This window comes from Necator americanus, chromosome II (genome assembly GCF_031761385.1).
Source record: "Necator americanus strain Aroian chromosome II, whole genome shotgun sequence".
NCBI classification, from domain to species: domain Eukaryota; kingdom Metazoa; phylum Nematoda; class Chromadorea; order Rhabditida; family Ancylostomatidae; genus Necator; species Necator americanus.
In genome coordinates this window covers 30686155-30713863 of record NC_087372.1, presented here as the reverse complement: position 1 = coordinate 30713863, position 27709 = coordinate 30686155, and the positions used below count along the sequence as shown (strand labels likewise).

Here is a 27709-nt window from a genome sequence, read left to right as displayed (position 1 = left end):
CTTCTCGTTGCGGATTATTTCCTCCAACTCCTCGTAAAACGCGTCCAATTCGGAATCATCAGCTGCTGATGTTGGTGAGCAGTTGATGATGCTGATGGGTTTTTGGCGAGGCGAAAAATGGCCAGACGAGGTGACAGGATCTCGTAAGAACCGACAAGATGGACAACAGATGGGTGCACAACAAAACCAACACCGCCTACATTTCGCGACGGAACCTTCTCTCCACGAATGACGAGTGTTCCGTCATTCATCTCTCGTACGTCGCTCCTTCTGCACTTGGTCTCCTGCAGAGCAATCACGTGAAATTTGATACGTTCTGCAGCTCCGAGAAGGGCATGCAGGTCATCGTCTGTGGACACTGTTCTCGCGTTGTGGGTACATAGTCTGAGACAAGGATTGCATGGCGAGTCGTGCGTGTGTCGCCTTGGCCCAGAATCAATGACGTCCTGAGCAACCTGAGATATGATCGCTTCTCACCGGTCGCCATGCTGCTCGACGTCTGAGACGGCAGGACCCTGTGTACAGGGTACTAAGGCAGTGCATATGCTGGAGTGGCAAAAAGACTTTTCCCCAAACTAAACAGCCCCGCCACGGCGAGCTTAGCTTTCACCATAGGTTGTCGCCCAACCTATATGGATCAGGGAGCCACCCTGCGACATTTTGCCAAGACGGTGGTGAATCTTAGCAGTGGTTTACTCTTAGCTAGGCTTCTGATTCCGAAAATCCGGAATGTCGGATGTGTCGAACTCCTTCTCAGCTTGGGAGACCCTGCCGGAGGACGAACCTCCGCTGTGCATCGCAGTTCGACGCCCAGGGTTACTTTTACGCTACTATGAGGCGGTAAACCTTTGTGGGGGACTCCAAATAATGGCTGAAAATATAGAGGAAAATGCATAGGCATATGAAATACATATGAAATCCGCGCCTACATACAATTATATTAAGGTATATTAAGGAGACTCTCACGCCCTTTTCAGAACAGTTGGCAGGAATCCGTGGACACATTCATACTCATAATCCACATCCTGAACCCCAAATTCTCCATGAGAGAATTTTGTGACACGCTGCTTTTAAACAAAAGCTAGAAGATAGACAGTCTGATGAAGGGCCGTTATCCTTTTCAGTTTGATAAATATGTCTACCTGATTTCATCTTGGCACGTTCATTCTTTGTGTGTATATCGTTAAAAGAGAAAACTTCTTCTAACTTTAGCTAATATTTTCAAACTGTAGCAGAATCGAGGAAAAATAGATGTAAAATTAAGGCTGGGTAAAATGTAGTGACGCTCTTACCATTGCACTATTTCTAAAACAGAGTGATGAAACGTGCTGTTAACAGTAAAACGGTTCCAATTAAGTGCCGATAATCAACGGAATGTCTTCCTATTTGAAACTCTTCTAAGTATTGAAGCCGACCGGAGCGAAGTCCACATATAATCGAGATGTCCAGTTTTGGACTTTGTTCAAACTAGTATCTCTACGATAGAGTATGTAGAATGCTTGACGCTGTTCATCATTTAATAGTTTTGTGATGCGCCAACACGTTCACGGTGTAACGCAGTCGGGTAGAGGTCCGCTGCATTCACAAAGTCGATGGTTCGAAAACTCCCAATGCCAACCAAGCCTTTAGTTCCTCCGGAGTCGATAAATTGGTACCACACTTGCCTGGGAGGATAAAAACACTGACTTGACACATAGGATGACCCCCACATTGTATAGGTCAACCAAGACCCGTTCCAAAACCTCAACGATTATGAATTGTAGTAAACCCGATGGCGCATCCAAAAGTGGAATAACTCGCATGTGACTTTATTCTTTATCGTGTTTTTGTAATAAAGATTAAGCAGAGATAATTCTAACAGTGTGTAAGAGATCCCATCTCTTAGTGTGCGTAAAATGACCTACATGTTCTCTTGATTCTCATTTGAATTGAAGCAAATTCCGCTTCCAAATACAAGGCCATCGTAACCATGTTGATACGTCCAAAATGAAATCATCAGTGCAGAAATGCTGGAGAGCTGACGAGTCAGTAGTTTGTTCTGAGACACCAAAAATGGCTGAATAAAAGTAGGGCGAAGATCTGCGCTAATTCATTGTGGTGCAACCTGCCTTTTCTTGTAAATCCATAAATCTCAGTTCCGGTACTCCTGCCAACCATTCGAAGTAATGAGAGAGGAGACGACACCACATGATTTTTATGTTTTCTAACGATACCTGCCGATTGTTTCCTGTGAACATCTAGAAAAATTACTTACTAATTAGTTACTTATTAATATTATTATTGTATTAATGATGTATTATTATATTGTTATATTATATTATATTACTATATGTTACTAATATTAATTAATTATTTATTGATTAAATTAATTAATTTTCTGTACTCTGCAACTCCTACCAATCAAGAATTTAAATTAAATTTTAAGCTTAATTTTTTAGCTTCCCTATTAAGGAATATCTAAAAAGTGGAGTTTGGGTTTTGAATATGCTTGTTTAATATAGGCAGAATTCCTCGAATGACTTGCTGCCTTTTTCGCTTTCCTGAAGTGGTCAGAAGATCGAAAACAGTGGAATTACTTAAGTTACGTGAATAGCTCTTCCCGCTCCCGTAAGCATATGTAAATTGCCAATGCCGATGAGAGTTATGAATTTGTACTGCTGCAGATTTTTTGTACTGTAAGCATTAGGTTAATCTGAAGCTTTCACATCAAATTTATCGTTCGATTCAGGATTTTATGTGCCTTTAATTGGAGTTTTCTAGCAATTTGGCACCTCTTTAGTCTACTCTTCTCAACCACAGAAATTAGCGGACGCTAGAAGCGTAAGAGAATTGGCCATGTTGTTTTACTTCATGGCAACGTCCGGCCTCACCTGACAAAGCTTAGTCGCCAGAAAATAAGCGAACATGGTTGCGTAGTTCTACCGCACCCGGCTAATATTACTGATTTGCCCTCGACTGACTACTTTTGGGTTCTGCAACCGCATCTACAAGGGAAAAAACTTCGATGATCAGAAAGAGGTGTAAAGTGAGATTTCGCGCAACTTCGAATCGGCGCCACCAGATTTTGGACTTGTTGAATTATGATCTAGTGAAGCGTTGAAAAAACGTAGTGGATCATGATGATCATTTTTTTGTTGATCGATACCTATGAACAATAAAGTTGTAATTGTTTGAAAAAGGTGTGAAATTTGGTGCAAGATTACCGGCCCGAACTAATGCAATGCTAAAATTGTCACTGTTAATAAATCACGTCCGAAATTTTCCCTCATGCACATATGCAGAGGGATTAAAACTTACCTGAATCTAAGTTGTCCTCCACACTAACTTAACATTTAATAAATGAAAAAGGGGAATAATTTGTATTTCTACTATTTGTTCTGCTTCGTCTAAACTATAAAAATGTTGGAACGCAAAAACGACGCATGTTCTTTTTATACTCGATATCTAAAACCTTAAATGCAAGAGATTACAACGTATTTTAAAATTTGAATTATTTAAAATTTAAGTTTAAAAAGAAAGTTTTCGATCAGCCGTACTAACTGGTATTCTTGTGCAGACCCTTTGAGGAAAGTAAAGACCTTCTTCAAGTGACACATCCATGGAGCAACTGAATGTGCTAGGGCAGAAGGTCTCGTGAGGAGCATCACAATATCTGAATTGATATAATATCATCTTGTTTCCCCCACTCCCTCCCCCTCCTCCCCCTCCCTTTACTTTCCTTTCCACAGCTTTAAACTTTTATCATGAAGAAGGAGTGTCGTTTTACTTGAATGTTGCCTCAAAGTATTCTGTAGCTGTGACCTCTGTATACAGAGAGACGAGCGAAACCAGCCCGGATCTCACAATCTACAACCTCATCTCTACACGTTCCGATCTCCTTTGCAGCTCACTCATTCCCTCACTTCAACAGGCTGGTCTTCTACGCCGTTTTTTTAGAACGACCATAGAGCGAACCCACCCCAGATCCCACAATCTACAACCTCATCTCTACCTTTTCCCGCATATTCACCACGTCAGATTCGTGGCGTGGCTCTCAAAATGTTTTGCAAAAACGTTGACGTTTTAAAATATACACATTGAGTTGTAAATATACATTTCCCCACATTTCTAGTGCGTTGAATTTTTTAAGCAGCTCTCGGACGATGTAATCTTGAGCTGTGTCCACAGCGAATTGATAACCAAATAGTGACGAAGGCTGAAAAACTGTGGAATTCCAGATACCCTTTAGTAAAGATTCATAATCTCCTCCTTGTAAGATGCACTGACAAAGCATTTCTCCTCAACAGCAGGTTGAGGCAGCTGCTCTTCGTCTTTATCACTGTCGTCATCAGACTCCACGTGCGAGCGAGGTGTCACTGGCATGCTGAAAACGACCACCCTAAAAAACAAAGTATTCACATTTTGTTTACTGAGCCTGATACTGATCATATTTTTTTATCGGAGGACAGTCACACAATAGTAGAAAAGATATTAAATAAATGAGAAGTTGAAGAGATTTTAGATAAGAACGGTGTCCAAGTATCGATCGAGTTTTTCAGGTCAAAAACGTTTTAAATGTGAATACTACAGAGCAGCAAATATGGCACATTTACAGCGCATTGCGCGGAAACAAAAATTAGATGCTTCACTTCGGATTCGGACATTACCGAGAATCAAAATTTGGGAAAGCGCAGAGTTGCTGAGCAGCCGGTGAATAATTAGCTTGTGCAGGTGTTCTGGTGTCTTTCATAATTTTTATTCGTTTATTAAACACTTCGGCAACATAAAAATGAAGGAAGCAAATAGGGAAAATATTGGATGAGGGCGATCCTTCTGTTTCTACCCTCATAGAAGAACTATTTGTGAGAACACGATAATCGGGTTAGGCATGTAGAAACAGTCACATTACTAAGAATTTGTCAGTTAAATGTCACACCCAAAATCATATGCTTTAATGCAATATTTGTTCGCAATTTCTTGTTTTTCAAACATGTTGTGAAGTCAACGACAAGCTATTTAAAACAACTTTTAATCGCTTTCGTTTGTGTGCGTAATACAATGGGGGTGAACATCAGACTGAATAGCAACCTTTAACATGGGTTTCACTACCAAGCTACTCCAAACTTTAGTTATGTCAAGTGGGTGCACTTAGCAGTAAGGCGCTAGGTACAAAAATTAGGAAATTTTGGGGACACCAGGAAAGGGGTACGGAAAACTCTGTTGGTTGCTGCGTCAATGTCCAAGAAGAAGATGAAGAGAATGAAGCTTTTCACCTCATGGGATCTGTTGCCATGCAAACACTTCTTCCTCAAACAAAAGAAGAATTAATACATTGATGTAATTGAACTTCCCTTCAGAGAGGATTGGTTCGATTAATCTGCTCTCAAAGTTGCTAAGTATCACATTCTTTTTAACTAGAGCTCCTGGAAAATAACGCCAAAACACTTCATGAGAAACGTTTCCGTGGCTATAGAATCGTTCTTTCAATAGAAATAGCAGCACTTTTTCCACAAATCATGCATTAGCATGGATTGTTGTACAATAGCTGCAACATTTCTGTTCTCGTGACATTTGAAAGTCACGTAGGATGATGTGCGTCATTCAATCCGAATATGATGCTTCAACTTTGATTAAAAATCATATGAATTCGAAAACAGCCCATGCAGTGACTTCTGAGCGCTAATCGATTTATCGAGCCAGTAATTTTATCCTCCTAGACCAGTTTGGTGTAGATTTATCGATCCCAGTGGCATGAAAAGTTTACATGGGGTTATGCAGTTTGGGAAAATTAACTGGACAGCCACAGCGAAACCTCTTACCACCCCCTACTGCAGGTGAAATACAGTTCGAGCTTTCCTTCACTGTTTATCTTATGTTTTGTTTATGTTATGTTTTGTTATTTATTTTTTTTTAGTTGATTCGTTCATACATTAACTTTTAGCTACCTTGCTTCTAGCAGTTTGCTCCTCCCCTACCTATTGCCTCGAACTGATCTGGAAATCTGTTTTAGATGTTCCATCAATTTTTTTAGACACTTTGAAACAAATCGCGCACACCCATTCCCCCTACTATTATTTTCAGGAACACGTCTTTTACAAAAGTAAGGTTAACGGTTTATACAACCTACTTAATTTTGGTAATAACAATGAGGGTCAAAAATGTTCTAATAGATGTTTCTATTGCAACAATATTAACTTTAGCAATTTTATAACATCATACACAACAAAGTTTATACTTAAAACGTATAAATATAACAACAGTAATTGTATGTCAAATAATGTGGTGTATTGCCTCACTTGCTCTACATGTGATTTACAATATGTTGGTATAACAACCAGAAAACTCAAAATTAGAATTAGAGAACATATAAATGGCATTTCTAATAAAAATCACTCGAACAAATTATTTTACGACCATTACTATAAAAATAATTGCGATTTTGCTAAATTTAATATACATATTCTGGATAATCTTCCCGAAAATACTAATATTAATACGTTGAGAGATAAAGAATTATTCTGGATCAAACTTCTTATGACTCCATACCCTTTCGGTTCTAATAATAACATTAAAGGATATGGAAATACTTCTCACATAAACAATCTCTTAACTTATAATAAAAACCATCCATACTACAGTCTTAAAATTATAAAATATCGAAACAATAGAGGTAACAATTATAGAAAGAAATCTAAGAAAAAGGTTTATAACCTAGAAGAAGTTAAGAAAGAAATAACAGATCTATTCACATTTAATCCTCATTTTGATTCTATCTACAAGTTTCTTAAATTCAAAAACAAGTCTTTTATCCAAAACCTTATTCACCTATGCATGTATGACCCCTTTTCTTTCAAAATATCCAACTTACATAAAACAGTTCTACTCTCCACTCTATGTTATTACCAATTTAAAAACCCTACAGATACTTTACGACATAAAAACATATTTAATAATCATATCTCAGTTAAGATACCATATTACTCTACTAAACTTGATAACCATAATTTATCCAAAATGCTTAATAATAAATTCATCACTAACATTATTCGGGATAATAGTAACAAAGAAGTCCTCCCAATTAGATTAATCTTCGAATATCCCAAACCTATATCTACTAAGATATACAATTACAATAAGTTTCTCAAAAATATTCAAGATTTAGATATAACTAAAATTCCTTGTGCTTGTAGTGACTTTAAAAACTTTGTTGACACACACCATAAACATGTTATAATAGGGGATATTAATATATTTATAAATTATGAAATTTACAACATACTAAACAAAGGTACAAAATTCAGACCACCTACCAATTTTACTACTACACAAATATATCAACTATGGGATAATATCATAAAAATTGTAACATCTAAAATTAAAAATAGGTATAAATTAAATGACTACTATACTTATAAAATTTCTAATTTTTATAAAAACTTTCTATACACTACTTACCGTTCCATCCTTTACAGTACTACCAGTAACATTAAATTTTCTACATACTACACAGAACTAAATTACGTACAAAAATACTTTATTATTTGCCCCCTAGATAAAGCTAGTTCTAACTATGGCATTATTTGCAAAAAATATTACCTTATTTCTCTCCTCAAAGAAATGGGCTTACTTTACAATTCCTCCGACAATTACTATAAAATAGTACATGCTAATCCTTTAGATATACTTGATAAACACGCCAAATATATAAAAAGTCTAGGTCTCATCAATTTTAAGGATCCTAATCTTCCAATTATTTATGCTATCCCAAAATTGCATAAAACACCTGTTAAATTTAGATTCATCACAGGTGCCTCTAATAGCAGTGTTAAACCTTTATCATTAGAGTTAATGAACATTCTCTCCTTCTTCAAAAGACATTTTCGTAACTACACTAAAGCTGTCTATAACAACAAAAACTGCTTAAACACTTATTGGTCTATTGATAATATAAACATAGCTAATGATATAACATCCATAAGAGGACATGGGCTTAAATTATTTTCTGCAGATTTTACCAATATGTTTACTAACATTCCTCATACGGTCATTGTTAGAAACATCATAGAAATTATCAAAATATGTTTTAAAAATGTTCGGAAAAAGTTTGTTATGATTTATAAACGCAAAATATTCTTCTCCGACGTATCTATAGATAAACCTAACTATAGAAATTATTGCATTTATGACCTTATAACTTTACTCGAATATATTCTAGAGAATAGTTTCTGTAAAGTAGGAAACAGGTTATTTAAACAAATCGTAGGGGTTCCACAAGGTAGTAATACCAGCCCAGTTCTAGCTGATCTTGCGCTCTCATATTATGAATGCATTTATGCTTCTACTATTCATAAACTCAAATTTGTTTTCCATCCATTTAGATATATGGATGACCTACTAATCATACACAATGCCGGTGAAAAAATCCTTGCAAATATTATAGACCAAACTTACCATAATGTTTTGACGTTGGAAAAAACTAATAGTACAAATTACGAATGTTATTTTTTAGACTTACATATTTACTGCTCTGACGAACACTTATATACTAAACAATACAACAAGACAGACTTATTCAACTTTACTGTCTCTAGATTCTGCCATGGCAATTCTTTTATTTCTAATACTCTTAAAACCGCTATTATATATACTGAGACTCTACGAATATCTAGGAGCTGTAGTTTTTATTCAGATTTTACAGACAGACTACAGATCATGCTTAAACTTCTGAGTGCCTTAGAATACGACAAGAACATTATTATTCAGGCTATTTTTAAATGTTTTATTAAGAACAAACATATTATTTATAAGTATCCTGAACTATATAGAATACGTAGTTTCAAAGCTTTTACCAATACGTTTGTATCTAGTCTGTTCTCGTGATCTCCTTGACCTAACAGTTAGTCATACGGATTATTTTGGCGCCTTAGCTGGCTATAAATAACAGGCTCTATATGAACTCCACATTCTGTCCACTCCTCCTTACTGAAGAGCCTCGGGAGTGAATAACACTTGTCATTCCTAATTATTCTCTGCTTCCCAATCTATAATTACTCCTTCCGTCTAAGGGTAGAGGCGAAACGGAAGAATTGCTATATATTTTAAGCTACTTTTCCTGATATTCTATTCTGTAACCTAATTTCTATTATTCTACTTTACTAGAATTCTATTATTCTACTGTACTAAAATACTATTAGAAGCTGGACATCCTGCTGGGTGAAATGAGTGCATTAATCAAATCCATGAGGCTCACTGTCTTGTCCCTTAACTGTGCTTCTAACACTTCAGGAGATCAAAAACCTTTTTTATTTGGTCCAGCATTTCTTTGTTATCACTCATCGTTTCACCTACAAGCTGCAAATAAAAATTAAATGATTTTTCTGAAAACTCAATTTATCTCTATTTTAAAAAATGCAAAAAAAAATCCCGAGGAGCGAGTTTTCAACAGTCTTCTGCTTCTGTAACGGAATACAGTGTCTTCAAGGAGAAGAACACGATTTAACACGAATAAAAATATAACGAAAGAATTAGATGAGATCTGCGACAAACAAAAGTTTTTATGAGATCATGAAAACCAAAAAATTCCTTGATCAGTTTTCCACAAGTCTCTTCCAATTTTATAATAAATTTTAGCACCTCATTACTAGTACCCACGCCTTCGCGACTATGGACACTTATCCTACGCAACTGAAAACAGGATTCTCCAATACAATGTAGGACCAACCAACATTGAAATAGCTATCCATTACGAAAATCAAAAAAATAGGGCTATTAGTAAAGTCCGACACTTCTACTTGTACGATCCTCTGCTTATACAGCGACTAGTCGATTAGCTCTGTATTAGACGACACCTGATGTGCAGATTCACTGCTGCCAAATTAAAAAAAAACCTTTAAATCGTCAGCTGTGACGAGGACTCATTAGTTCAAAGATATTTTTGTCTCATTTCATTCCATCCTAGCAATAATCCTCTCCGGCCGACTTTGTGGGCGGCATGTTTCATAATAAATCGCCTAGATATTTTATAAGAAACCGTTAGGTTCTTAGTATATCTGGACTGAACAAATCATGGGTAAAGAAAAAATTACAGGAACCTTACGGCAGAAATCACAGTCTATTTCGACTCTTTGTTTCCAGTTGTTGACTTTTTTTTTGATTCCGGAAAAAAATGTTCAGTGTTCTTCGGAATGCCCGTTCCGTCCGAACACCTCGCTTCTTCAAAGTTTGATGTGGCTATTCAAAATCGTTTTTTTCCTTCCGATGGAAATTCAGATCTCACTTAGGATCTAGTCAAATCCCTGTAGAGATCCAAACAATGCATATAACTTAATACGTCCAGAAATCGGGTTCTGAGCATAGCTATCATATTCCAAATTTTTGGGTGAAATGAAATACATTTGTCGGGAGGATCGCTTATGGATTCTGACTGACTAAATGAAAAATAACAAGAAAAAAACTTCGAAAACTAGAAGTGGAAGATAAAGCAGTTTTGACGACGTTACTCCTTCAGCAACTTTTAGCGAATAACTACGTATTTTCAAACAAACACATTGGCGAGATTTCCACAATCCAAATTCACTCCATTGTGGGCAGCATCGCTTTTGTATGTTTTTTTTGCAGTCTATACGTCTACGTCGTACATTTATTATTTTAAAAAATTAAAATGGTAAAAAATTGCCAATCCTAACATAAAGATTACATGTTCGCTATTTTCAGTAATTAAATCAATGAATCCTCAACCTACTTCTGAAGAGTTAATGTACGTATTTGCGTCAAAAAGTCTAAAAGCACAGGAATTAGTTATTAAATTAACAGAAATAAACTATTAATGTAATTTAAGAAGCTAACGAAATTGCAACAAAGTTTGGTTGGATCGCCTGGAAAGAAGGGAATAATCTTTATCAAGAAGTGTACCTTTACCAAAGTGAAGTACAATACTATGTACAATACTGAAAAACCGGCGGTGAGTGACGGCGCGACACCGTCGGCCACCCTCGCTTGCTCATAACTGCGCATAAAACGGAAACTTCAGGACAACTCATATATCATTAGATTCCTCTCTTTGAGGTCTATACATAAAGCGACTTATTGTTGAGCAATGATCAAACCCAGATATGCGCCAAAAAACAATAATTGAACCTGACATAGCCTAAGGTTATAATTGAAAGAGTGAAAAAGACTCAAACTTTCACACTTGGTTCTTTCACATCGGGACATCAAAAAATTGTTAGAGCAGACCACACGAAATTGTTGGTTTGTTATTTTTTAAGCTCATTTATGCGATTTTGTTTATTGCGTAAAATTGCGGTCCGTCCTGTCTTTGAACTTTTGTAGCAAGGAAAGAAGTTATCAAAGTAGATAGACATGTGAAAGCTGGAAACGTTGAAGCTTCTCTGAGGCAAATGTATTTGCAAGGTTACTGATTTATCGATCGATTTTTTCAAAATATTTACAGATGACCACTTGTTTTGTTTTCTTCTTTCGTTGTTTTTGTTTTCATTTTGTTCAATCTACACCTATAATCAACTAACATGATCAGGTTCCGGCAAAATTAATTAAAGGCAATTTATCACGAAATTGGCGTGGTGTGGAAACGTGATGGAAACACGGGGTTCAGAGTGTAGAGATGAGGAATAGGAGAGTGGTCCCGCTAAATTCCCCATTTCTCCTGAAAAACGCAATAGGAACGACGAACAAATTTCTTCCTACAAAGTACGCCAGACATACACTCAGTTGGATGGATGTGGTCAAGTTTGATCTATCCATCTGATCACTTTGTGGGAAGAAAATCGAACTGGATTTTACGGACCGCCTAATCCTTCAATCACAGAATTCGGGAACGTGCAACTAAGATGAGATATTACGCAAATAGCTACCTAAATTCACAATTTGAAGTTGTTGTGGTTTCCTAAAAAAAAATTGTACGATTCCTTCGATATTTACAAAGGGCGGTGATGATTGCAGTTCAATAATGACCAACCAAACAAAATAGAAATGCGATCGACCTGAGGTGCAGGAGCTCAGCTCAGGTGTATCAGCTAAATGAATTGGAGAACGAAAATAAAATGTGTAATGTCGATGCAAAGAAGAAGGAATTCACTCCAAAAAACTAATTGAGAACATGTTTTTTTTTAACCAGTCTACTGAAAAAGTCCCGTTTTTGAAGATATCAAGTAAACATTTCAAGGTTTTTAACGATAAAAGGAACTACATACTACTACTACTGTTGCTAATTATCTACTCACTGAAGGCGGGAGCTGACGTTTAGGAAACTTGGGGTCATCGCTGTGGTAACCAGACAAACGACTCAAATTCACAAAGTTACGCTAAAGCCACATAACCGTCTCGGCTGTAGCGAGTGCAACGTAGTAAATGAAATAGGTATTCACTTTCGTTCAATAGATAGCAAATAAATTACTCACCTTTTGTGGATACTTGATCCAATTCGTGCGTGACAACCTTTTTTCTGAAGTTTTTTGCACATCATTCCCAACTAAGGAAACGAACGAGAAACAGGTGATACGGCCCCAATATTTCATCAAGGAGTTCGAAAATGATAACCAAGGTGTCCCTACTCAGTACACAAAGACACTTCGAGAGTTGCACAGTAACCTCACGCCCGGAATCTCACTACTCTACATGAAAATCATCATCGTCGTGACGAGAACGGTCCTACATAGTGATGCAATCTTACCTGAGATATTCACGACCACTCTCGAGAACGCAGTGCGAAAGCTGGAATTGGACGACATGGAAATAAAGGTTTATTGTCGGCAGCTATACCGCTTCCGCTTTGTTAATGACATCGTTCTGACAACGTTTAGCATCAGACAAGCGGGACAAACGCTGGCCGATTTAGACGAAACATGTGGGTGCATCGCCCTTCACCTAAATCTGCAGAAGTCGATGTTCATGAGAAACTGATGGGTCTCGGGTGTTCCGTTTATGTTCAAAAGGACGAACATATCCAAATGTTTATCTGAGATGGACGAAGAACCAAGTGACGCTCAAGATGGGGTAGGAGGAAACGATCGGTTTGTGGAGCTTTCGAGACAATCGGGCACGTAGTGGAGAAGACCACTAACATCCGGCTCCGTGCTCACCTCTTCGCCACCATCGTACTTGCTGTTTTGACTTATGCTTCAGAAACCGGAGGAAGTGGCAAGTTGGAAGAAAACGCGGCGAGCTTCATTGAACGCGCAACCGAAAGAGTGATACTAGAAGCATCCCGTTCCACACAACAGAGGGACGGGATTCACAGTTTTATCTTTCGTCAAAGATGATGCTAACAACGAAGATGCTCGATCGACCAGAGACGTTGCAGCATATGCCAAGGGAAGTACATTAGGTATGTCGGCCACGTGATGCGTTTCAACGATAATCGTTGGACCAGAGAAGTGAGCGACTGTATACAACGCGACATCAAGCGCACCGCAGGGAGACCCCACGGTCAGACCTCTTTTGCGAAGTTCTTCAACAAAAAAAAACCCTCGATCTTCAAGTCTCTCGCAAGAAGAGATGCCATTGGACAACATCTGCACGCGATCTGCATATTTCCATCGAGACAGATGGAAATATTATTGGTGCCCGTTCGAGTAAATCTACGAATAACGGGAGTTCGTTTGATCCTCAAACCAAATACACGTACAATATAGCGTTCCGGTTGCGAGAATTAGCGTTACAACGCTTACCCAGCTCCAACACCCTCAATTTCGTGATATGCTGCCTTTAACAGGTGGAACAAAAATCTGGGAACTTAGTTCTCAAAAACACAGCGTGGTATTACTTTACTGAACATTTCAAACAAGTCATGATATTTTTTTGCTTTTTGTATTTTCCTTGTTTTCATTATCCTTTCTATTTCCTGGAATTGGACTTTTAAAGCCATATTTCGAAACTATAAACATCAAACTCAATAGCCTCTCGACAAAAGTTGCTATAAACTACAAGTATTAGGTTGGTGCAAAAGAAATGCAGGTTTTTCTACCTAAAATCTAAATTAATATAACTCAGATCTAACAAAATTTATATAATCAAAGAATTCTCCATTACAATTAACGCACTTTTGCCAACGAGAAACGAGCTTCTTAATGCCAATATCATAAAAGTCTGGGGTTCTGGAAGCGATGAACTCATCGAAGGCAGTTTCTGCATCGTCTTGGTTTCTGAAGCGTTTCTCCCGCAAGAAGTTATCAAGGTGCTTGAAAAAGTGAAAATCAGTAGGCGAAATGTCTGGCGAGTATGGTGGATGATCCAGAGTTTCATAGTCCAACACATGCAGCTTTTGCCGTGTAATCAATGAGACGTGAGGTCTAGCGTTGTCATGAAGTAGGATTGCTCCTTTTCTATTGATCAATGCCGGGCATCAACTTCGCAGTTTCTGGTGCATTTCGTCGATTTGCTGGCAGTACTTTAATTCTCCTGTAATTGTTTCACCCGGATTCAGAAAGGTTCAGAAAGGCTATCAAGTATTGGTGGACGGCTACTATGTGGTTCGTCTTCGAGGCTGGTGTTGCCGGCACGAAACTTTTGGAACCAACGTTGTACTGTGCATTCGTCGATACTTCCCTGGCCCCATACTTCGTTGATATTTCGAGCGTTTTGAGCGGCAGTCCGGCCCAGTTTGAACTCGTAGAAGTAAATTTGACGAAAATTGCGATTAGACATCAGAAAATAAAAGCCAAATTATTTTATAATAAGCGACTTGAATTGAATTCCATATACATATCTAGAAAACTCATATAATAAGCTTTCCAACAATGTATAATACCTCGTAAAAAAAGCCTTAGTTTATCAAAAAAAGTAGTGTTGAAACTAATAAAACAAAAAAAAAAACCTGCATTTCTTTTGCACCAACCTAATGATAGTTTTCCAGACCAGCTTATGGCGACTTTCGCAAGAAACAGGATTGTATAGTAGGGTCAAAACGACCTGAAAGACGTACGCAATTGCGTACGCGGCTAGAAGCGTGGCGAAACCACACATCGCTGCAGTTTCCGACGATCCCACCTCTCACTCCCAACTGCCTCCACCGTGCCGTTTCGAGCGCGCACGCTAATGCCGCCATTACATTCGTGATTCATGTAGTTTAGACCCGACTATACTCTGTGATGTTTTTTTGAAGGGGCGAGTGAAGTCTGATGATAGTTTTCAGCGATCATGTGATAGTGACTTTTGATATGTGTGATGGGTTTTTCTTTGTAATTATTGATCCGTCTTACCAAAGGAATAAAATTGTTCTTTTACAGTGTTTCCTTTTTTCTTCAAGAACTTATCGCGATTGCAATGATACATCCACCTTTCACTGCAGTCTCCGTGAGTGATGTGTTTAAAATTCGGTTCAGTTGGAGTAAAAAACTAATAGCATTCTTTTCAAACTGATAACCCCATTTTTTCCTCTGTGTACACATTCTTTTTCTACCATTTTATCCTTTATCCTTTCGTTTCTACACCCACCATCCTGAAAGAAGAGAAATCCTGGATGGGTACAATCGCGAAAAGAGTAACAATTCGACATTCTTTGGTCTTCGGCATGAGCTTGCAAATTGTCGTTGGTGTACGTGAAACAGGAGCCAAAATTACCTCTTCTATTTTCGTTCGAGCGTAGCCATCCTCTTTTAGAAAGCGCTTTATAAAATGTTCTGACTTTCCAGGATCAAGCGAAAGCGACGGGAACGAAACGTCAGCCAAAATAAACCCAGAGTATCAAGAATCATCATCAAGCAATGACGGCTTATTGGTTTCGATTTCAATCGCATTAGTAGTTGAATTAAGAGAATCTTAAATAAACATTCTGTAAATTCTTTAAGAATTCAATCACGTTACAGTACAATACAAAAAAGACCTGCTCGCAAAAGGAGAACAACGATACTGTATTACGATAAAACAACTGATAAGAAATTGTAAAATCCTAATCTAAGATGTCGTTTTTGTCGACACAACTAAAGCAAACAAATTCCCTGAGTATTTCATGTCAAAATGTATTCAGATAAAGAATGTAGAAGATGTAGAAGACTATTTTTTGAGGTGTCTGGGAATTTCTTCATTCAAAATGTCTAATTCCTCCTTTGTAAGTTTTCGTCGTGACTTCATTAAGTCAGAAATCAGCATTTCTTTTTTGATTTGTAATTCGAGTTCTCGCATTGTCTCGTCGGGATCCTCGAATGCCTGGAAGTAGTCTTTTTTGCATACTCCCAGGCTATAGATCGAATGTGTACATTGAGAAGAGCTTGTCTCTCACTTTATTCGTGTCCGGTTTACGTGCACTAATCAACTGATATTCGCCAACCTTGTTACCCGATTTGTAGTCGATCTACAAAATAATATATTCGGCTGAGATGGAACGTCTAGCTTAGACGCCAAAAATCTGACCCACTTTAACATCCACGAATCCAGCCGGTTCCAGACATGACATGTATCGCATGGGATCCCACTGAGATTCTTCAAGTAAACCCCAACGCGATAAATTCTTTAACCTGACAAGGGGAGGAATTTGTAACTGTCAAAAAATCACAAAATACTTAGAAAAAACATACTATTGCAAGTATTCATTGCTCACCTATTGAATTGCATTCCACATGTTATAGCTCCGCCAGGTCTCAAAACTCGTAAAAATTCCCTACAGACATCGTACATTACGTCTTGATGGATAAAATAGAAGAAGTCCACGTGAAGAATGTGATTGAAAATCCCAGACGGGTACGGTAAGTCGCGAAGATCAGGTGCCTAAAGAAAGACTAGTCATAAGTCGTATATTTATCTATTTCCTGACTTTTGGTTCATCATCTTTGTAACAACACGCCTGGTTCCCCCAAATGCTTATAGATGTGATCGTGGAAGACAGCCGTGGGCACTTTCTTACCAGTACAACAACAACCTTATGGGCCGCAAATGATCAAGACTAACATGATCAAGTCTAAGCCTTCCTGTTTCTGCAATTTCTAGGGCGAATCGATTATGGACACAATCTTGCATGTAAGGAGACCGATCGATTCCGAACACCTGTAAAGTAGGAACTTTCAACGAAATTTGAAAATTGGTAGTTGACCAGTTCTCATCGAATAAAATCTATGAAAGTCTAAAATCTGAATCTGTTTCAAATATAAATGAAGATAAAAAAAAACTTATAAATACATGTCATAGTCAGTTCTCAAAGTCTATAATGTTACATTCATATGTACATGTGCATTCAAGAGGCAGAGTATAATGTTGCGCCCCTACCCCCCACCCTTAACATCACCTCGGTCCGAGAAAGGCTTGATTTCGTGATTTCGACCTCACTTGCTACGTAAAACTTGTCTAAAACTACACTAAAATAGTGAAAAACTTTTTGGGTATCTCCTCACTACCTCAAATATTTGTGGCAAATACACAGTCGAGTCAGAACGACTTGACTTTTAACGTAATTCCGTAAGCGTCATCCTCGAAGGGCTGCGGTGGGACCTTCGCTCACCTTCCCAACCCGACTGGAGCCAATGAGGATGCCGCAAGCTCAACATAACGCTTATAACTGCGTTTCCATTCTAAATTGTCAAGCATGCACAGTCCAGCTCCCGGCAGTTTGCCTACAAAAAAGGATGGGTAAGGAAATCCGAGTGGGTCCCATCAGCGGAGATTATTCACTAGGATGAAAAATAGATCAAACTTTATTAAGATGTAATTCTAAGAAATACCGATGATTTGTTTGAAAGGCAGCATACCACGAATCTGAGGTGGTACGGATTTCAGTTCAGATTGCAATAGAAGGCAGATGGAGTATCCGTATGCACGGGGTCGTAGATTATGGAGACGGGGGTGGTTCCACTCATCTCTCCCTGCATCACTGCAAACAGCCGCCTCCAGAATACCGTTTTGTACGGCGCCATCTATTGCAACGCTCCACCCATTGCGCCAACTCTGCCCTGCGATTCGTCGAAAATCAACTCGGACTGCCCCGACGCTACGCGTGCAAGGGTGGCGCGCTGCAATAGAAGGCATCGTATAAAACAGCATTCAGTAGCCGGCTGCTTGCAGTGATTCAGGGAGAGATGAGCGGAACCACCCCGGTCTCCATAATCTACGACCCCGCACACGGATACTCCACCTGAAATCCGTACCACAACAGATTCGTGCTACGCTGCCTTTAAACTAGTCAGTTTTTAAGTAATTGTGAACATCTCACCACGCCTTCTCCGTCGGACACTCTGTCGAAGCAATATTTCAGCGCATTTCCTCTACCATAACCAAGCTCCAATATGTTGTCGTCTCAAATAGAAGATTTTTGTATTTATTTTCATAAATTAAAAAAATAAAACTCATTAAAATAGAAGTAGATTAAACAAAAGTGTAGTGAAAAATTAAGAAAACAGATGTCACACTCTTACACAGTCATTGCATGTGCCACAACTTCCCTACAACGCTCTGCTATTCATCAAACCAGACGGAAGGAGTAATCGGAACAGAAGTCTCAGACAGTTAATCACGATAATCTGATTTTTCAGCCGAAACTATACAAGGTCGTACGAAGAAATGAGGTTAGGGAAAAAGAGGTAGTTTCTCACAAGAATATTGCAAAGAGGAAGGAATGAAAAGCTTTAAAGGGAATCTAACTTCGAAATGGGACAAACTTCCCTATGAATATCGATTTTCCTTGAAAACAGAAATTGCTCATAATAAAAGAAAAGACCGCAGTAATTTAGTTGCACTATACAAAAAACAAAAAGATTTCCTCACAGTCCAATTCGTGCTACACTGCGTACACTGCACTGAGACTTTGTTGATGTACTTAACTCTGTAATTGTGTACGAAGCATCGTGTTATTCACGGTGATTGTCTCAGTGAGATTGAGCGAAACCATTCGCCCCTTTTTCTAAGTCACATTTTTTTTCACTGCCGCCATCGGCGTCCCAAATTGGTCGTAAGATTCTACCTAGTGGATTAGCAAGTTTCAATTCAAGCTGAGACAGATAAACCTAGCCTTAAGATGGTTCAGGCCCTCATGTTACAAAAGATTTTCTGTTATCCCTTGTTGCTTATCCTGCCATCCTGAGGAAGTTATTTTGAATTCTACCTTTTAGTAGGCCCTTTTTACCTCTATTTCTACCACCTACCCTTTCTTTTTCATCCATGCATACAAAGAAAAAAAACTCATACAAATCCACAAAGAACAGCCAAACACAAATGTTTCCTTCAGTTGTTGTCATCTTTAATTGACACTGCGTGCGTGGTGTCACTTCTGTTGATGTATTCGTTTCAAAATGACCTGTAGTTTGGTGCAGCTCCGCTCATAGCGGCGAGATGGAGCTAGCGGTTGAGATAGGGGCGGTAGCTTCACTCGGACTGCAGCTATGAGTGTTCCCAGTAAGGATTCATTCCTGACCTCGACTTCCGCGCTCCACCGCAGTGGTTTCGTAAGCAGCCGCCAACGCAGCTGCACCGAGCATCAGGACGTTTTGGCCCGAGAATAACAAACCTCTATTTGCAATATATGACCACCACATAAGTGAGTTTCCAAAAACGAGTAATTGTTTGTATGAGTTCTGCTCAACTCTTCAAAGAAGTAAATCTTATTCTTCTGATCCCTTTCCAACACATTTTGATCAAATCGTTGACGTCTTTCCCCTACATCATTTTGTAACCCAAGACCGAACAAAACCAACTAAAACAAACCAGAAAGAAATCCGCAATTCTACCGTCTTCTACTTGATTGCAGGATTTGTTAGTTAAATAGAGGACGAAAAGTGATGCATGTAAAGAAGTATGTCATGAGATCTTCCTTTCGGATCCACTTGAAAACCCTAATGGACTGCCCTATCCTTAGCAAAAGGTACCTTTTTGTATATCAAGACCGTCGACCAGTGCTTTGTTGAGATGATCAGTTTTACGAGCACAGTACTTCGAGAGCACATAACCAGTCATTGACTTTCCAGGAATTGCGTACTAGAGAAAACACTTCACTTCTACACTCACACATTTCCAACAAAAAAATCAAGCAGATCGGTTCAGTAAGTTGAGACGTTCAGAAACAAATTACTTACTTGGTTAGCTAAATCGTTAACAGCTAAGGTGAAGAATTTCCGCAAGTACTTAGCCATACCTGCCCCTCAACATGCAATTCCATGAAACACTCGTTGCGTAGATACTCTCTTCACCTTTCGAACTACCGAAAAGAAAACCCTGGGGTGCTTCGCTGAGCTTAAACCGATATATCAAAGCAATTCTCAAGCGTGACACTCTATTTACTCCGACCAAAAAACCATTATACAAGTGCTAATTACAATTTCAAACTCGTAAAATTACGCATGTAATATTATGACAAGCAATGGAATCGTTGAGAACCCAACAATAACTCAACTTCAAAAGTTATTAAGTAGATTTACAACCCAAGTTATGATTTGTGAAAAGGTTATGAAAAGAAATGATTCTCAAAATAGAACGACACAAAAGAAAACAACTCCAACAATCCAAAATAACAAAATAACTGAGGCAACAAGAACACTACAAGCTACTATTTAGCACTTTATGCTAAACGGCGTATTTTCTACCGGCCGAGTCGGAAGACCATGGACATCTGGAATGCATAAAATATTGATGTATGAACGAAGTGCTCGAAAACACTCATAAAGTTTGATGATCTCTTTCATCTCGCACGTACAAGCTCCACATCAATTAACTTGCTTGGAAAATTTCATTGAATTTACTGCGCATCACATGAACATTACGTCAGACCACAGCTTCTAGAGTCATCACAGATAGAACATAAAACCCTAACGGGGACAGAACAGAACATCACAATAGCGACTACGTAAAGGCCACAACCTCACAATATGAGCACCTCGCAGGAGAAATACGTAAAACAAACGTATGCTACAAAAAGGGAAAGAAAAAATAAACGGTGGGCGAAAAAACGCTCTTCTCTAGGTACCGACCGGAAACAGAAATTATTTTTGTTCTTTATAAGCTGAAAATTTTCGGTTTCATAAACCTAGGTACAAAAAACCCGAAACGAAGTTTGGGCTGTTATGCAAACAATACATAGCTTTAAACAGGAAAAAAAATCAAAATGTTATAAAACTGTTCTGCTTTCCGTTAATCTGTAGCACACGTCTTTGTGAAAGAAAATATACAAAGACAGCCCGAAGCACACGCAGGCCGGCACCACAGGAAAAACTAACATTGAAATTTATGAAAAACGACTAATTACAGGTTGCAAAAACCCATTATGACAAAAAAACTCAGATCAACGTCTATGTGGTCAAATTTGATCTACCCCGTACTTTATCACTTTCTCGCTAACAAATCGAATTGACCTTCACGGACTGCCTAACCCTTCAATCAGAGTTCGGAAACGTGCAAGTTAAACGAGAGATTACACATATAGCTATCTAAATTCACAGTTTGAAGTCGTTGTGATAGTAGAACGTCTTCCAAAACTTCGATCGATTCCTTCGATATTTACAGTAGGCGATGATGATTACAATTCCGATAACCACCAGCCAAACAAAGTAGAAGTGCGATCGACCTGAGGTGTACGAGCTCAGATTTTCTAAATGAACTGAAGTAGGTAAAGGGGAGTGTGATGTCGATGCAAAGAAGAAATAGTACTGCAGCATAAGACAAACAAACTAACCATATCCTTCGATATCTTTCCACTGCCTTTGAGGGCTAGCATCAAGTTCCTTTTTGAGACGTTCCTCTGCCTCCTCCAGCTTGGCCACCTTCAGAAAAATAAATCAGAGCAAAATAAGAAACCATTGCCTCTAGAAAATGTGATGAAAGAAACCTTTTCCGCGTGTACTGCAAACTTCGGATTCAGATGACGTGCTCCAACGGCCTGGAGTTTCCCATCCTTATATTCGTTCACCTTGTATTCGGGAGGAGCCTGATAGAACATATTTTCGAGGAAAATAAAGAAACTTCTACCTCTGTTAAAACAATGAGAACATCATAGTTTCTAATGTTAGAGTAAATAATGACATATTTCGTTCGCGAATCAGATCATAGGCAAGTGATGATTTAACCAATCAAGAATATGCAAAAGCTCAAAGGAAGGAAAAAATGGACTATGCATGTCAGTTCTCCTTCTTAAAGACCCAGTAAGCAAAATCAGATTATAGCACCAAGAGGAATCCGCACAATGGAAGTGACTTACCTGAACACTGTCTTGTCGAACATCGGTATAATATGTAATCAGGAAGTTTAATATCGCTGTTTCATCAAAAGCACCGTTTGTGTCGTAACATTGCCCACAGAGAACCTAAATGAGGATAAATTTTTTAAACTGACATATTTTTTACAAGTTAGCAAATAAGCATTTGAATGTATTCAACGATAGGTGGAACAATTAGTACTACCGCTGCTAATTATCTACTTACTGAAGGTGGGAATTGACGTTTGGGGAACTTGGGGTCATCGCTGTGGTAACCAGACAAACGAGCATTCACAAAGTTATGTACTCTCCACAGCCACATAACCATCTCGGCTGTAACAAGTGCAACATAGTAATGGAAAGGGATAGTTCACTTTCGTCGAATAGATAGCAAATAAATTACACACGTCTCGTGGAAACTTGGTCCAATTTGTGCGTGACAACCTCTTTTCTGAAGTTTTTTGCACACCATTCGCAACTTAGGAAACGAACGATAAACTGGTGAAACGGCTCCAAAACTTCATCAAGCGGTTTGAAGGTGGTATCTAAAATCGTAGAAAAGTGAAACAGAAATTGTGACAGCTATGAAAGCGGTGACCTACTATGTTCTTCCGTTTTGTATGCTTCTGCAGCCATAGCATGCGCCAAAGTCCACACGCCACAAGTGTACCCTCGCAAATTTGGTTTCGAGCCAGCGCACGCTAGCCACTCAATCTTCTTAGGAAGGGGATTGCCAAGAGCAACCTTAATGCATTGTAATGATTGGAAATAATTACGAAGAATTGAGAAATGAGAGGAAAGTGGTAGAAACAGAAGCAAAAACTGTTCTCACGTGAATCTCCTCCAGCTTGTTGGACCAATCCTCGTAAGTTATGCTTGAACCTTGAGATTGAAGCCACTCGTTCATGCGATGCAAAAGGCGGCGCATGGGCGTAGTACCAGGTGCATACTGAACTTAGGCAGTCATTTTGCACCAAAAATTTCGGACTTTCCGTTCACTTACCTTACTCATAGCACGCACCCACTGCTTCAAAGCCACTAAGTCATCGCCACCGATCACTTGACGCCGTGGGATTTCCTATTAAAATAAAGATGATGGATAAAGTAAAGAACAAAAGTCCGACATCAATGAATCCGCTTGGGTTGCGCCAGCGCGTTCACTTCAATTCAGAATCGTTTGAGGTTTATGGACGCAAATATATTTCATTTAACCCAAATTTATTGCAACGTGTTAGCTCGTATCAGAGCCGGGTCTCCGGAAGTATTAAGTGCCACACATTGTCTGGATCTTTGCAGAGATTTCATTAAGTCTTATCTGAGATCTGAATCCCCATCGTAAGGAAAAAAAAAGTTGAACAGCTACATCAAACCCCCGCTAAAGCGGTGTACCGCAGTCGGAAAAAGATTCCGTTCTGGCTGCATGATCAGTCGGAGGTTCAAATACGCCCTAGTGCTCACTAAGCCTTTCATCCCTCCGGAGTCGATAAATTGGTACCAAACTTGTCTGAGAAGATAAAAACATCGGCTAGCCACCGCAAATCATTGTATAGGCTAGTTACACGTTCGTAAACCTCAAACCTCAGATTTTGAATTGAAGTGAACGTGGGGGTGCATCGCAAGCGGATTGATTAACGCCAGAAACTTTATTCTATTAAAATAATTCACTAGAAATTAAGGAAGAGTAAAAAAACTGTTCTGTTCACAAAAATGATAGTTTACTCATATGTAACCACCCAATCATAGTCAATATGTCTGAATGACATTTTCGAACCAATTAACACGTCTTTCACCAAAACCGGAACTCTGAAGGCAAAAGAAAGAAACCATTACCAAAATGATAACTACCTGGAAGAGCATGTAGCTAATTGTGCTTCTAAGGTCAACAAGCTGGACTTGGTATTGTCTCATATCAATGTTCGCAACAGGAGCTGGGGCTTGTGGTTCTACTGCTACGGGCTGGAATAAATAGTATGGAAAAAAGAAAGGATGCAAGCGGTAACGGATTAGAGCTGATACTTAAAGTTAAAAACCTTTGCTGCAGCATCACTGCCCTTCGGAGCAGCAACAACACCTTGTGTTTCCGAAACTAACTGATTAATTTTTTCTTGGATGTCGGTCCACTTTGCGGAGTCACTGTAATATCAAAAAGTGATGACACATTTGCAAATGTTCCTACAGAAATCTGCAAGCCCAAAAAAAGTCGAATATTGTGGTACATACGTTCTCTCTTATGGACTATTTTTACTCATCGAATGCACCTTTCCCGCGATGAAATCACGTGATCAAAAAAGTTACCAACAGACCTCAGTGCTAAATATGACCTGACAAGACTCACATAAAATGCGGCTTAGGTGGAAAAATTTTATTTAAAAAAGGGTCCGCTTCAAAAAATAAAGAAGCGGCAGAGATAAGAATGATTTACAAGAAGATCAAAGAAATTGAAAAAAAAAAAACTTTTCATCGCAGGATACATGCAAAGTGAGTTAATCTCTTCTTTTCCCAAATCTAAATACATTTGTAATAATAAGTGCGATAGGAAGGGGTCGGACTCTCCTCAGATGAACGAGGCCTAGCTCATGATGTGAAGAAGACCCCCTTGCCAACCATCTAAAAGAGAAGAGGTTCCTTTCTGCAACCGTACAAAAGTGAAAAGGGGGTCTTTCCGATTACTGTCCAGAAAGAATTGTGACAAAAAAATGCTAGTTTCCTTCATATAATTTAATCAAAAAGAGTAGGTGCGAAATAAAAGAGATACGTAGATCTAATAAAAGCGAAACGTAGATCTAATCAAAGCAAGGAAAAATAAAAAAAAGCTAACAAAAGTAGTGAAATTCTCTTCAAGCGCAAAAGGTTTCTGCGACCCGTAAACAAAAATATAAGAGAGCTGTGTCATCAACTTACGGACTGGTCCAAACTGGAGAGAACTCGCCGCGTCGGTACAACAGGAAACGATTGTTTGCATCGGCACTAAGTTGCTTTACAACCTCTGGATGTTGTGGACGAGCAAGCACGATATGGATGTTACGATCATTATAGAAATTAATTTGAAGCTAAATGGAAACAAAGAATCACTTTATCCTCTATTGAACGGAGTAATATCGAAAAATCAAATAATTAGTACGAAAAATATGACTCACCGCCCACGCCCAAGAAGCAGGATTCTCTTGAACGGCTACTCCGATGAAGTTAACAGAACCAGAAGACGTCCATATGTCGTCTAATGTTTTCGAATCCCCAATAGGTTCGAATATGCCCGACAACCGATGTTTCTGTTGTTCATAATCAGCGCGCACAAATGCGGCAACATCGCGTTCCATTTGCTCGACTTCGAACTTATTTCCCTTGTACAATTGACCATCATTTTTATCTGACGCGCGGTGCTTGAAGTACTGCAATAAGGTGAAAAATGTTTGTAAGTGAGAAATTCGAACAAAGACGAAAAGAATTAAGCATAAAAGCAACTATTGGAAAAATTAAAGATGAAAACAATGTGACAAATTACCTTGATAGTTGGAAAACTATTTACAGAGTGCTCTCGACATAATGGCATATTTTTTTCATCTGCACAATTAACAGCTGTTACTTGCACAAATGGCTTCCACGATGCTAAGTGTCTAAAACCGACAAAGGTTCTGTAAGTGAACGGCAAAAGAAGTAATAAAAGATTGCAAACCTGGCAAACTGCTTAAATGTTGGGGCATACGCAATACAAGCACCACACCAACTGGAATAAAATTCGACGAAATGGGCTTTATCCTGCAAATCAATATTCACATCACACCTATGCACGAACCTCATATTTGAACAAACGTTCGAGCAAACATTTTCATACTTACTTTCGTTAGAAAAAAAAAAAAACAAAGAATAAAATGAACAAACAAAGTCTCACCGAATTATAGACTGCTCCATTGAAAGAGTCCACATCGAGTTCCAAAATCGGATCGTTAGCGTCGTACAAAGAATCAGCAGAGACAAATCTAACCACGAAAGAGCATATCGCTAGCAATAAGCACCGTAATAACATCAGTTCTAACTATGAATAGAAACCTGTAACGATATCTTGCATCAGCTCGCAAAAACAGGTAATCGCGCAATTAAACGACTACTGTACGCAGGAATGTCTGCAAGATGAAGAAATAGCTGTAATACAGACACGTGGGAAAGTTTAACTCATTCCTCATCTTACAGTGGAATAGTTGGGTTGTCCTCGGATTTTTCCCTTTCGAGATATTTTACTTGTAAGAGACTGCTTTCCACTTCGACGGGACTTAATCAGTGGAATGCGTGCTTTTCAAATTCGTCGGTTCTGGTTTATTTTTGTGATTAACTGTCTGGTTCAAAAATTATACGCTCTAGACGTGTAAGTAGGTCCTACCATGTGAGTATCCGGGTAAAAGGTAGTGGGGACGGGGGGAGTGCATTCAGTGGCACAATAATTTCTGGAAGTAAATAACTAGATCATTCTGGACCCTAAGCCTAAGCGTTAGTCTTAGAGGATCTGTGACATTTAAGTTAAAATTACGGAGAGAAAAAAATAAGATAGAGCGTCCAGAAGTATGAGTTCCGTCCCAGTAACTACATCATTTTCCCCGAGTACCCTCCATTACAATGATTGTGGCCAATGTTTGACAAAATGATACTTCCTGTTTGCGTCTAGGGCGCAAGATTTCCGTATGTACCGTGTACATGTGTATAATATGGTGACTATGGATGCTTGTATAATCGGATGGAGAGTTCAAGGTAGATTGTGTATTTACACAATCTTACCAACGTCTGCCATAGCTCATGTGTTGATCACTTGCAATTGATTGGGAACGATCGCTGTGCGGCGATCACCCAACCAGTGATCTATATATGAAACGTTAAAATTTTGGATTGGGCTTACATTTAATGTTTACAGAACCACAAATCAGAATACTGTATGAGAGCTGAAGATACGTACTGGTCGTGATATTTTTAAGTACATCGTTTAAGAAGCTATGCCTAGGAAATTATGTATAATTTGAGAGTGGTTCAAAATAACTCATAGGAATCTTTAGAAATGTTCAGTCTATAGTTTTTTTCTTGGAAATTTTCGAAAATCGTTGACTTTGCTCAACTTTATCAATAGATTTCATAACTACATTAGTGCATTCTTATTTCGAAAAACAGAAAGTGCATTGCTGTGACTGGGAAATCATGGAGCGAGAGAAAGAAAGTTTTGAAAATCAGAGAAAAAGAATAGTAGGTTTTCTGATAAGCTTCTTACCATTGTCGTGAACTTTTTCAGTGACGCCCACTTGCATTCTGTGAGCCAAAAGAGAGCCAAAAACCTATTCGATCGATGAACGAAGGTCATCGACTATTTTAGTTCCCACATTAGTGAATGGAATATCTTTGTTGTTGAGTAGGAAATGAAAATGACAAAGAGAGATTTAGAGAAGAAAACGGAAAAACTTACTATGTAAGACCTAAAGGGAGTGTTAGACTAAATCACGCGTAGATCCTAACAAGTAGTATTGACCGATGTCTCAGCGAATGCCGAATAAGTGGAGATCGATGTGAGAAGTGTTGTTCGGATGAAAAGTGCGCAGCGAACGAAGGAGGCCGGTTTCGTTGCGCGCAAGC

General features: G+C 38.7%; 3 protein-coding genes across 6 annotated transcripts; all 3 read right to left on the bottom strand.

Annotated features, from left to right (window-relative positions):
* Window positions 1-14: 14 nt before the first annotated feature.
* RB195_019984 (uncharacterized protein) lies at window positions 15-4362 on the bottom strand (the record flags this gene model as incomplete). Of its 2 annotated transcripts, none has more annotated exons than XM_064188087.1 (5): window positions 15-455; window positions 2145-2237; window positions 3541-3652; window positions 4104-4195; window positions 4267-4362. In XM_064188087.1, 5 exons carry the CDS (start codon window positions 4360-4362, stop codon window positions 15-17), a joined length of 834 nt encoding a protein of 277 aa, XP_064043967.1. The 2 variants fall into 2 exon arrangements, with proteins under 2 accessions (XP_064043967.1, XP_064043968.1); XM_064188086.1 differs by lacking the exon at window positions 2145-2237 and adding an exon at window positions 785-871.
* An 11628-nt stretch (window positions 4363-15990) lies between these two features.
* On the bottom strand, window positions 15991-20048 carry RB195_019983 (uncharacterized protein; the record flags this gene model as incomplete). Its single annotated transcript, XM_064188085.1, has 8 exons — window positions 15991-16143; window positions 16217-16288; window positions 16352-16451; window positions 16535-16701; window positions 16882-16977; window positions 18137-18219; window positions 19785-19893; window positions 19992-20048. The coding sequence occupies 8 exons, from the start codon at window positions 20046-20048 to the stop codon at window positions 15991-15993; spliced, it is 837 nt and encodes a 278-aa protein (XP_064043966.1).
* Window positions 20049-20478: 430 nt separating this feature from the next.
* On the bottom strand, window positions 20479-27387 carry RB195_019982 (uncharacterized protein; the record flags this gene model as incomplete). 3 transcript variants are annotated; one of them, XM_064188083.1, is made up of 19 exons in its annotated part: window positions 20479-20524; window positions 21349-21499; window positions 21584-21671; window positions 21737-21835; window positions 22106-22210; window positions 22329-22435; window positions 22510-22647; window positions 22705-22846; window positions 22935-23051; window positions 23106-23180; window positions 23948-24058; window positions 24133-24235; window positions 25004-25152; window positions 25240-25491; window positions 25605-25716; window positions 25776-25858; window positions 25992-26079; window positions 26150-26171; window positions 27351-27387. In XM_064188083.1, 19 exons carry the CDS (start codon window positions 27385-27387, stop codon window positions 20479-20481), a joined length of 2025 nt encoding a protein of 674 aa, XP_064043964.1. The 3 variants fall into 3 exon arrangements, with proteins under 3 accessions (XP_064043964.1, XP_064043965.1, XP_013307243.2); XM_064188084.1 differs by having other exon boundaries at window positions 21349-21475; XM_013451789.2 differs by lacking the exons at window positions 26150-26171; window positions 27351-27387 and having other exon boundaries at window positions 25992-26126.
* Window positions 27388-27709: the final 322 nt, after the last annotated feature.